The sequence below is a fragment of the Podarcis melisellensis genome (genome assembly GCF_964234715.1).
Source record: "Podarcis melisellensis genome assembly, chromosome: 3".
Lineage (NCBI taxonomy): Eukaryota > Metazoa > Chordata > Lepidosauria > Squamata > Lacertidae > Podarcis > Podarcis melisellensis.
This window is the reverse complement of record NC_138530.1, coordinates 19,597,126-19,609,181: the sequence shown is the minus strand read 5'-3', so window position 1 is coordinate 19,609,181 and position 12,056 is coordinate 19,597,126. Positions and strand designations below refer to the sequence as shown.

Genomic DNA, 12,056 nt, shown 5'->3' with positions numbered 1-12,056 from the left:
GCTCTGCGACATTTAATTGCAGGTCCCAATGTAGATGCCAACGGAACATGAGAGACTATACCCATCGGCTGGTAAAATAATGCAGGGCACAAGTTAGCAGAAACGGTTAAACACCATGCACGCCCTCATAAATTCTACATGGTTCCCATCATTTATCAGCAGCTCTGCCTCCTTCCATCAGCAAAGTATAATACTTGAGCCTTGGGAGGACTTCTTTCCTAAATACAATGATTACAGTCATTATGTGCGTTCAAATTGCAGAGTAATAAAATTAGAATGAGATCACCGTCAGTGGAAGTCCGGCAGGGTAATTTCTCCACTATTGGCAGCAGTGTGAATAGCTAGGTGTACCTAGGTACCTGGTTGCGGCCGTTTAATGGAAAATTAACAACTTCTCAGCTAGGAAATATCAAGGCACTTCATTTTTCAGGAAGCTTTGCGAATGCGACTTATTCTGTGCATTTCCAGCAAGCTATAAATATGCTGTTAGTTTTGGAATAAATTTAGAAATGTAATTGCCAGTTAGCTACAGAAAGAGAGAGGAAGCCAGAACGCAGCGTATAAGCGAGAAGCCCAGTGTTCTTTCCCTGTCTAATGTTTATTCTTTGGTGTGGTAGTATAGCTGTTGGGCTTTGTTTATTGTGCTCAAGAAAGCTGTACTTAGAAATATCTTCTCCCCCCCCCCCCCCGTTCTTTTTAACTGCTTAGAATAAATATCATTTTAATAATTACAGCACGTTTGGAAAAGCACAGAGCACTTTCTCTCGCAAGTTAATCAAGCTGCCATTTAATTTACTTTCCTGCCCTTGTGCTCGGAATCTCAGAATGCTTAAGAAGCAGAAATGAATATTAATTGGGAGCAGCAAAGAGATCCAGAAATCCCAATGCGTCAGGGGGTACAGTTAGTAAAATACTCTGTACCTCATGGCTGGTGGCATAGGACAGTGTTCCCCAACCTTGGGCCTCCAGCTGTTTTTGGACTACAACTCCCATCATCCCTCGCTAGCAAGACCAAGGATGATGGGAATTGTAGTCCAAAAACAGCTGGAGGCCCAAGGTTGGGGAACACTGGCATAGGAGTCAACTCCTAGGGGCCGAGGTCATATCAGGGGCCCCAAATAAAATATTTGAGGTGACCAGACCACCCCAAAGTTGATGGGCTTTGCCATTCAAATGGCGTCTTGGCCTCATCTCTTCCTTCTAAAACTTGAGCGTGGTAACAACCACCCGCTTTACAAGGTTGTTGTAACTGGGCATGTCATTTTAGGGGGTGAACTTTTTTTTGCAAATTTCTTCAGTGAGGGGGTCTAAAAAATATGTTTTTGGATGAGAGGAATTCAAGCCTGCTTTCGCTATTGCAACTGGACAACATTTAGCTTGGTAAGTCTATGTTTGATGAAAAAGTACACAGGCTGCTTTTGGAAAACCAAAGGATTTTGATGTTACCTTCTGAAAATGTCAGGTAATGCTCAATAGCAATAGTAGTAATAGTAGTAGTAGTAGTAGTAGTAGTAGTAGTAGTAGTAGTAGTGGGACGTGGGTGGCACTGTGGGTTAAACCACAGAGCCTAGGACTTGCCGATCAGAAGGTCAGCGGTTCGAATCCCCGCGATGGGGTGAGCTCCTGTTGCTCGGTCCCTGCTCCTGCCAACCAAGCAGTTCAAAAGCACATAGCAGTTCAAAAGCACGTCAAAGTGCAAGTAGATAAATAGGTACCGCTCTGGCAGGAAGGTAAACGGCGTTTCTGTGCGCTGCTCTGGTTCACCAGAAACGGCTTAGTCCTACTGGCCACATGACCCGGAAGCTGTACGCTGGCTCCCTCGGCCAATAAAGCGAGATGAGCGCCGCAACCCTAGAATTGGCCACGACTGGACCTAATGTTCAGGGGCCCCTTTACCTTTTAGTAGTAGTAGTAGTAGTAGTAGTAGTAGTAGTAGTAAGTGCTTTTTTCTGGGACTACTGGGAGTACTCAAGGGTACGCAGTACCGGCACCTTTTTTCTAGAAGAAAAGCACTGATGATGATGATGTTGATGTTGATGATGATATAACTGCAAGTACTTCACAATCATTTTTTAATGATTTCTATACAAGTTTGCAGACATTTTACTTACCAAGCAAAACTGCATTATATTAATTTAACCAAAATATATTTTGAATTCCCAAATCATGTTACAACTTTTTAGCACCCCTCATTTTCGGAATTTGAAAGTTGAACAATTCAAACATGCCCTATGTTGTGTAAGGATTAAATGAATATGGTAATGCACGTAAAGTAGTTTGAAAATGCTGTATAAGCACCGTATAAACACTTCCTTTTACTATTACTGTGTGGATGGGGATGTGCCTTTCAATGAGCATTTATATTCCACTGGAAACAATGCAGTACACATAAATGTCATTCACATCTGGGAGTGCGTTCAGATGCTCATTTGGGCGCAGATTTGATTTATGCCTGAGGTTCTTGATCCAGCAAGTGATAGGCATGCTTACACTGGCTTACAATCGGCAGGTCTCATTAGCTGGATTGCAGCCAGAGAAACTCATTGATGGCAGCATGGAAATTGCCTCGGAAGTGTCAGTCGGATGCTTCAATAGCAAAAAAACTCACAAAACCCCCGGCAGCTCCACAGAAAGGCTGTGAAGTGCAGACCCTGTAATTCACAAGGCCTTCGTGGCAGGCCTTGCTCATTTAAAGGGGACATTTTAAAAAATCTCACTGAGTTTTCTGCATTGTAGTAAGATGGTATACAGTCATACCTTTTGTTTCCTTCAGGTTAAATCCTTTCAGGTTGCGTCCCACAGCGACCCAGAAGTACCAGAAACGGTTACTTCCAGGTTTTGCCGCTTGCACATGCGCAGACGCTCAAAATGACATCATGCGCATTCGCAGAAGTGGCAAATCGTGACCCGCACACACGCAGATGCGGGTTGCGTTCTGCTCATGTTGTGAACGGGGCTCCGGAACGGATCCTGTTCGCAACCAGAGGTACCACTGTATATCAGCTATATGCTTGGAGGTTGGAATGGCTGTTTTTTAATGATGGAGTCAGGTTCATATAGAGCAGACAGAGATGCCACCAAGCCCAACTGGAGAACCTTCTGCATGCAAAGCAGTTGTTCTGCCACTGAGCTATGAACCTTCCTGCATAAGACTCCCTAAATCTTCTACCTCCGTGCCTCTAGAAGCACTTGCCTCAGTGCTGGGGTTTCATTTTAAGCCCTTCCCCATTTTCTCTTCTCATTTATTTAGTTTTGAGCGACACCTCCTTCCTCTGAAAATCTAAATCTGCCTTGTCACCAGCCTGGTGCCCTCCATATGTTTAGGGCTGACAACACCCATCGCCCCCAGTCAGCAGAGCCTGCTAAGAGGTGTAGTCCAGACCATCTTGAAGGCAGCAGGTTGGCAAAGGCTGATAGAAGTATTTTCCCCTCTGCTCTAAGGCAGGAGCACTGCTCTTGTCCCCAGCAATGCCAAGTTGTTCCTGATGAAAACTCTTTAATACACACACAGGCACAAACACACAGAGTACGGATTTTATTGCATGAGGTCTTGGACTCCTGAGGAAGAAGAAAAAGGAAAACACAAAACAAGTTGTGCCAGCTGAATACCAGCTGGGCGGCAGCTTGCCAGGGAATAGCACCTGCTGTTCCTTCTCCCTTGTCATTGTGCCTGTGGGCATGGCTCAAATAGGCATTCCTAAACCTTCCGTCAAATGACATGGTTTGTGGGAAACTGCCTCCCCCTGTTTCGGGGAAAAGAGCTTTCAGGAGTTAGGCTGCTGCTAACAAAACACACAGTTTCTATCAACGATGATGGCAGTGGAGAGCTCAGATTATTATATTTTGCAGCGGCTGGATGCAGCTTGTTGGCAAATCTTGCTGAGTGTTATTTGTGCATACCTCCTACAGCTCAGGAGAGGATGACAACTTGTTCTCGCTCTCTCTGACAGCTAAGGAACCCTGAGAGGTTGCAGAACTTTTAATGTAGCCTGAGGCTTCTTGGTCACCCTGGAATTTTATTCCGGCTTAGTGTCCCAGAACCTGGACCTTTCCAACTCTACAGTTCTGTGATTCTACAAACTCTTTGTTCACAACCATAATGCAAAACAGGCTCCGCAGAAGGGGATCTTTTTGGAAGGGTCGGGGTGGCAAGCGCATTTCTGGCAGGCCGAGTTATGTTTAACCTTTCTGGGACGAAGGAGGTGAGCAAACCGCTGAGTTATTGACAAGGCTGGGTATCGAGAATGCTTTCCCATCGGACCCTGAAATATTTGTGTCTAACCTGGTTTAGCTCCAAGTCAAACCATTAAAGAAAACTTGAGCCTCTAATCAAAGTCTCCGAGAAGGAGGATCTGTCCAATAGTGCTAAGCTATGCTGCTTGGCTCTTAACCCAGAGCTGACACTGTCGATTATTGCTGACAAGGCCTGCAGCCTATCCTGTGAGCTAATGAGGAATACACTTAGAGACTCCCAAGCATGTCCTTCGTCTCCCATCTGCAGCTCCTCCTCTAACTTTAGAACATCCACCAACGGGCCCCGTGCAGGCCTTGTCCTTCCTGCTTGTAAGTTAACGCCGATGACAGGCTCAAAATTTTAGCTAGGCATGCGTGCCAGAGGTTTTTTCTTTCTTTTAATGGCTCTGCTCTTATGCCTTTAACTGCAGCAGAAGCTTAGCAGGCGTGGAGATGCTGCAGGTCTGCAGAATGTGGGGAGCACCCCACTGAACACAACTTGACAATACCAACCATTGGGTTGTCCACCGGTTTAAGATGGCTTTTACAAGGGAATAGACCAGGGTTTCCCAAACTTGGGTGTCTGACTGTTTTTGGACTACAACTCCCATCATCCCTAGCTAGCAGGACCAGTAGTCAGAGATGATGGGACTTGTAGTCCAAAAACAGCTGGAGATCCAAGTTTGGGAAATTCTGGACTAGACAGATTTATGGAGGGATAAGGCTCTCAGTGGCTGCAACTCATGATGGCTATATCAACTCCAGAATCAAAGGAACCCATTTTTGCATGCACTGTTCATCCCAAAGGGATGATATTCTGTTTTGATTCCGCCCCCCTCCAAAGGAGTCTTCTACTTGCAAAGGGGCCCTTCCGGTAATGTCTGTCTCTCTTATTGGCTTACCCTTACAGCTGGAGGAAGGAGAGCGTTTTGCCAAGATGGTGATTGCCTTGGGAGAAGATGCCCGAGAGTTCTTAGCCAAGGGTTACCTGGCCTTGGGCCTGACGTACAGCCTGCAAGCAACTGATGGTAATGTGTTTGACTTGTCTAATGTGGTCTGCACAGCAGTCTTTCTGAGATGCCAGTTTTAAGCGCCTGAAGCTTATGCATTTTAAGAAGAAGTGCATGCAGGAGTTCCCTTGCAGACCAAAGTCCACCTAGTCCACCATTCTGTTGCCAACAGCAGTCAGCAATTTATTCCACAAAATTTATATATTGCTTGATAGTAACAAAAATCTATCATCTATCTATATCTATCTATCTATCTATCTATCTATCTATCTATCTATCTATCTATCTATCTATCTATCTATCATCTATCTATCTATCTATCTATCTATCTATCATCTATCTATCATCTATCTATCTATCAATCATCTATCTATCTTTCTTTCTATCTATCTATATCATCTATCTATCTATCTATCTATCTATCTATCATCTATCTATCTATCTATCTATCTATCTATCTATCTATCTATCTATCTATCTATCATCTATCTATCTATCATCTATCTCCTAGGCAGGACCCCCCTACATACAAATGCAAATATCTGCAGCCATAACATCATACATTTCTCAGTATAATGTCATAAGACAGTTAAACAGGATGCACCTGGATGTTAACAAGCAATACGTGAAGTGGATGTTTCCACTCACCCTGTTGTTTGCAAGCGCCTGATTTTCCAGAGTACATTTCTCAATACATGGAGGAGAGGTTCGTGCGAGCTTTTCATGGGTGATAGCTGTTGATAAGCCTCTATGAGTTTGTAGAATCATAGAACTGGAAGGAGATCAATGCAGGAAATCTAGGTCTTGAGTATTCCCAACAGCCTGCCAGTCTCTGCTTGAAGATCTCCAAGCGTGGGAGAGAGCCCACCACCCTACTCTTTCAACTAATTGCTTCCCTTGTTAGACTGCTCTTCCCATCAAGTGGTTCCTCCTTAGTTTAAGCCAGAGTGTACCCTTCTGTAGATTAAGCCCATTCAGCCTTTCCTATTTTCCTGTTTTCCTAACTGCATCCTTCTTAAGGGATGGTGTCCAGTATTCTGTACTCCAGATGAGCCTAACTAGTGCAGAATAAAGTAGAACTACTGCCTCCCATGACCTGGAAACTATGGTTTGACATCTAGAGATCATGCAGTAAGAGCTGAAACTTGATGAATGACCAGCTTCACAAAAAGGGACAGGGATTTACCTGACAGGGGATCCAGAAAATGTGGTGTGTCCCTGGGAAATAGGGATGGTTGCAGTGTCTGCTGCAAGGGAATGGCCATTCTTTCCTCGTTGGGCTTCTTTTCCATACCCTGATAACCTTTGTGACCCTCCTCTGAACCTCTTCTGATATGTCTAATCCTTTTTTAAAAAAGAAGAAGAAAGCCACATCTTGTGATAACCGAAGCTGAAAAACATGTTGGAGCAGCTGTTTAAAATGCAGCCGATCATGGAGAATAATCAGACTTCTCATCCACAAGGTTCAGCTAACCACCCACTTGAGAGAAATCAAGGACTTTATAAGCCTGAGATGGAAAAAAACAAGCATGTTTCTGGCTGATAAAAAAGAGAATTTACTATTGCAAGCCCAGAGAACCTGCTTTATGATGAACAACACTTCTTGGGCTTCTTCTTCTTCTTTGGCGATCACTCGTAGCTGAGTAAGATTGTCTTCCATGAACACGATCTTAACAGTGAGTCCATAAGTGATGAGGATTCAAATTCTGGATCCACACGTCCTACCACAGTGGAGACACAGTGGAGTTAATCATGGTTTGCCAAGCATGCCTTCCTCTTAGCTTGTTTCTCTCTTTTGTCCTGAGTTCGTGCGTCTTCAAAGCCCATGACGTCTTTGGTAAAAGCTGTTCTCCAACTGGAGCACTTGCAGGCCAGTGTTTCCCAGTTGTCGGTGTTTATACTACATTTTTAAAGATTTGCCTTGAGAGAGTCTTTAAAGCTCTTTTGTTGACCACCAGCATTACACTTTCCATTTTTAAGTTGGGCATATCTTACTTGAGTCTAGCTGATATTAGTTACTGTATCTGATATATGAGCAGAAATTTCCTTCTGGGTATGTCATCAGGCATTGGTTCTAACCCTCCTCAATCTGGTGTCTTCCAGGTGTTGTTCCACGCATGGTCTGTGTCAACCTGTTTAGCATTGTGGGGATTTTCCTTAGTTTGTTTTAGAGAAAAGGGTATGCTGTGGTGGGAGTGTTTTTGGTTACGTCTCTCTCCAAGTGTACCCATTGTTTTGTCTCATCTTCTACAATGTATTGGATTATGTGACTCACTTGGTTGGTGATGTCGGACAGTTCAATGTTGGGGATTCCCCATCCGCCTTCTGAGGTGGGGGGGGGGGTGCAAGTGTTTGGGGCTTATTCTTGGCTTTTTGTGTGAGAAGATAAACGAGTGCCGTTTTTTACCGTTGGGTTGGTGGAATCCAGATTGGAATTCTTAATCATTGGTGTGTGACTCCAGCCCATGTGAATAAATCAGTACAAGAGGAATGGATAACTGATGGAGATGTATGCAAGTCAGTGCTAATTTTAGCACATTTGATGGTTCTGTTCTAAAATCTCTCTGTTTTGCAGGGTAAATTGGTTATAACCATTGGTTTAATTATTGGCTATTCAGTCCCTCTGAACCCTTTCATTATAGAATTAGGGTATTTAGAAAGAACCGTCCCCTTCACAGCATCTTGAGAAGTAGAGACATCACCTTGCCAACAAAGGTTCGTATAGTTAAAGCTATGGTTTTCCCAGTAGTGATGTATGGAAGTGAGAGCTGGACCATAAAGAAGGCTGATCGCCGAAGAATTGATGCTTTTGAATTATGGTGCTGGAGGAGACTCTTGAGAGTCCCATGGACTGCAAGAAGATCAAACCTCTCCATACTGAAGGAAATCAACCCTGAGTGCTCACTGGAAGGACAGATTGTGAAGCTGAGGCTCCAGTACTTTGGCCACCTCATGAGAAGAGAAGACTCCCTGGAGAAGACCCTGATGTTGGGAAAGATGGAGGGCACAAGGAGAAGGGGACGGCAGAGGACGAGATGGTTGGATAGTGTTTTCAAGGTTACCAGCATGAGTTTGACCAAACTGCGGGAGGCAGTGGAGGACAGAGGTGCCTGGCGTTCTCTGGTCCATGGGGTCACGAAGAGTCGGACACGACTAAACGACTAAACAACAACAACAACAACAAGAAAGAACCGTGCACAGGAAACATCATGAGCTGCTCCGGAAATTACTGCTAGCAGCTAAAATTCTTCCTTGCCAGTAATTGGCAGAATTGGCCCACCTTTTTCTTATCTGTTTGACATAAGAATGACAAATTTCACCCATTTCCTCACTAGTGGCCTCACCTCCAAGCTTCTACATCTTCAGACTGCCTGCAGAAGTCTACCCATTCATTCCCTGTTGTCTTGAGAGATACAAGTTCATCAAGTCCCTTCTTTCAGTTTTATTTTTTGCTGTGGTGCAAAGCATTCCATTAAAGCCTTGGATCCTCCTGGGATAGCCTCCTCAGGAAAGCAGAGGGCAGGAGAAGGTGCCGCCTGGCTAACATCTGTCATTGCTAATTTATGCTCTGGTCAGAAGCCAAAGTCTATCCCAGAAGAGTTTCAGACACACACACACACCCGGGGACATTTGCACTGCCTGAGCCTCTGGCAAAGTTCTGTCCCCTCTTTCCCAAGCCAGCAGGCTCCCGACAGACACGTCTCCTACATCAAGGGGACAGCAGGTGCAGCACCCAAGCTCTCTCTTTCAGGCAGCCTTCCAACAGCTTTGCACAGATGACCACGCAGAAGTGCCAGGGCTCAGCAAACAGCTCATAAAAACCTGGCTCTGGGAAACCATCGGCATCCACACAGGTAGAGGGGGAGATACCACACACAAATGTTTCAGGAGGACCGAAGGCTGCCGTCCCATATCCAGCCAGTCCTGCTGGAATCTCATTCCAGCCTATAGGAACAAAGCAGTTTCATTTCAGGGTTGCAGCCAAAAATGTGTATGAAACTGGTGGGTTGCCTCTGGCTAAGTCATACATGGGAGAAGACCCATGGAAATGAATGGACTTAATTCAGGTAGTCATGTTCTCCGACCTAGTGGGATAAAACACACGGAGGCAGCAAGGCAATGTCCATTTTCGTGGGCTCCGTTAAGGGACAAAATGCCAAGCTTCTGGGGTTGTGCAGAACTTCTCCAAGCGGAAAGTATCCAAAGCAGGTGAAATAAACTAGGGACATCTTTTAAAATGTAAGGGTCCTTCGTACACGTTCCATTTTTATTGTGCTTTTTTCACTCTTTGCGAGAAAAATCACTTTAAAAAAAAAAGCAAACCCATGAAGCTATTTAAAAGCAAGAGACAACAAGAAAAGCAAAAGTCAGCTGCAGGAATTATCAGGAAAGAATGGATGTCTCCTATGAAAACAGGAAAAGGGGGTTGGGTTTGTTTTCTAAAAACTAGCTCTGGGGATTTTCCGTGGCAGAGCGTTCTGCACGGAAGCTGCTAAGAGCAGAGAAGGCTGGTTGGCAATGATGTCTGGAATGGCAATCATCTCTGGAAGAAACCCCCATCTGAAGATATGGAGCGAGATCTGGACTAAACCCCATCAGTGCAGTGTAGTGGCTGGAGTGGTGGACTAGGACCAGGGAGATCCAGGTTCAAATCCCCATTAAAGCCAGGGTGTTCACTGGGGCCAATTGTTATCTCCCAGCGCTGCCCTACAGAGCTGTTGTGAGGCTAAAGATGGGGAAGAATAGGTGCATCATTCTAAACTCTGTTGATGCAGGGCAGCACAAAGATTTAAGAAACAAATAAGATACCAAGTTCTAGGGCAGGCATAGGCGAACTCGGCCCTCCAGCTGTTTTGGGACTACAACTCCCATCATCCCTAGCTAAGAGGAACAGTGGTCAGGGATGATGGGAAGTGTAGTCTCAAAACATCTGGAGGGCCGAGTTTGCCTATGCCTGATCTAGGGAGAGCTGTTCTCTAACTTGCCATGACATTTTATTTCTGGCCCGGTTTTAGATGGAGGTTCTCAAAAAGGAAAGATTGTGTACAGGTCTGGTCTTACAGGAGTGATCACTTTGTAGAGCCCCATGAATTAAGGCAGGGAATACTTTCTCCAGCAAGATCTAGGGAGAGCTGTGTGTTCGTTCTCTCGTTTTTTCTCTCTCCCCCCCCACCCCCTCCACAACATAAAATCCTTAGGGGAATGTTTATTTTGAGGAACCATACGGACTGTTTTTCCCAACTTTGAAAGGGGGAAGAAAAAAAGAGCACAAAGCCATTCAAGCTTAGTGTTTGCTGCAACGGTTACAAAACTTCTCATGCTCTTTTGCTTGTGTTACAGCTACCCTGAAAAGCGCACAAGACGACTTGCACCGAAAAGCACTTGAGACTCTGGAAAGGTGAGGAAGAAAGATTCCCAACTGACAGGTGTTTTGTTTGTTTTACACCAAAACCTGAAGCAGTCTCTAGGCTTCTACTTGTATTGGAGCTCTTCCTCCTTTATCCTTGTTTTAGGTGTTAAAAAGGTAAAGGGACCCCTGACCATTAGGTCCAGTCGTGGCTGACTCTGGGGTTGCGGCGCTCATCTCGCTTTACTGGCCGAGGGAAGCCGGCGTACAGCTTCCGAGTCATGTGGCCAGCATGACCAAGCCTGCTTCTGGTGAACCAGAGCAGCGCACGGAAACACCATTTACCTTCCCGCCGGAGTGGTACCTAATTATCTACTTGCACTTTGACGTGCTTTCGAACTGCTAGATTGGCAGGAGCAGGGACTGAGCAATGGGAGCTCACCCCGTCGCGGGGATTCGAACCGCCAATCTTCTTTTTTCTTTTTTTTTTGGTTTTGTAGTACTGTATGCCTTCCTTCCACATAGCATATATATTTTTTTTGTTTCATTTATGGATCACATGCTATGAATAATCTCAAAGCAATTTCAGAATACAACAAAAAACATCTATTGCATGGATCCTTCCACTCGTGGGACATTTTAGAGCATGGGTTTCATTGCCCAACATGTTGAGCTGATGGGCAATAAACTCAATGCTCCCTTTGCTTTATGCACCGTTATCTCACCCAAGGGCACTGGAAGAGGCCAGGGATGATTTTCAGACAGTGCCCAAACCGCCTATCTTCTGATCGGCAAGTTCTAGGCTCTGTGGTTTAACCCACAGCGCCACCCACGTCCCGTTTTAAGTGCTAACGAGGGAATAAATGCATGTCAGCTGTAATGGTTCTAGGGGTTGCTCGTGCGTAAGTTGCCGCCACTCCTGGCTAGGTTACCTGGGTGAACCCTTTCTGTCTGGACAGCCTCTCACCCGTGGTTGTCTCAATCGCTGGCAGAATCCGTCAGTGGGCGTTTCTTGAACTTCTTCCAGCAAAGAAGTTCTTTGACGCCAAGTCTCCTCCTACTCTCCCGGCGCGGAAGTCTTCTGCGCAGGGAGGGTGTGGGCAGCGGAGGACCCGTGCTCTCCCCGCTGGTCTCCGGTGAAGAGTCCTGGAGCCCCCTCGACGATTCCCCCATCTGCCCCCCTTCTCCACTGGTGCTACGCTGATTTCCTTCCCCAGCAGATGGGCTGCCTCTCTCCCTACTGGGACCCTCTCCGGCATCCCTCTGGAACCTTCCCTCTGCCTCTGGCTCCGATGGCAGTTCCCTGACATCAGCAAAAGCATATTTCTGCCTCGAGAGACAACTGAAAAGGTCCTCCTCCTGCTCGCTGATTCTCTGTGCACTAACCAGAACTGTAAGAAGGCATCTTTGGACACAGCTCCCTCTCAGTGGGGGATTTAGCTTTACGTGGCAGGCATTCCTAGACT

The 12,056-nt window shown here is 45.6% G+C and overlaps 1 protein-coding gene across 1 annotated transcript in view; it reads left to right on the top strand.

The window, feature by feature from the left end:
- The window catches only part of TTC7A (tetratricopeptide repeat domain 7A), a 180,273-nt gene that overhangs the window by 69,385 nt on the left and 98,832 nt on the right, over window positions 1-12,056 (top strand). The window contains exons 12-13 of the mRNA XM_081903881.1: window positions 5,144-5,261; window positions 10,584-10,641. Of these exons, the coding sequence (XP_081760007.1) occupies window positions 5,144-5,261; window positions 10,584-10,641 (176 nt within the window). The remainder of the gene's footprint in view (window positions 1-5,143; window positions 5,262-10,583; window positions 10,642-12,056) is intronic.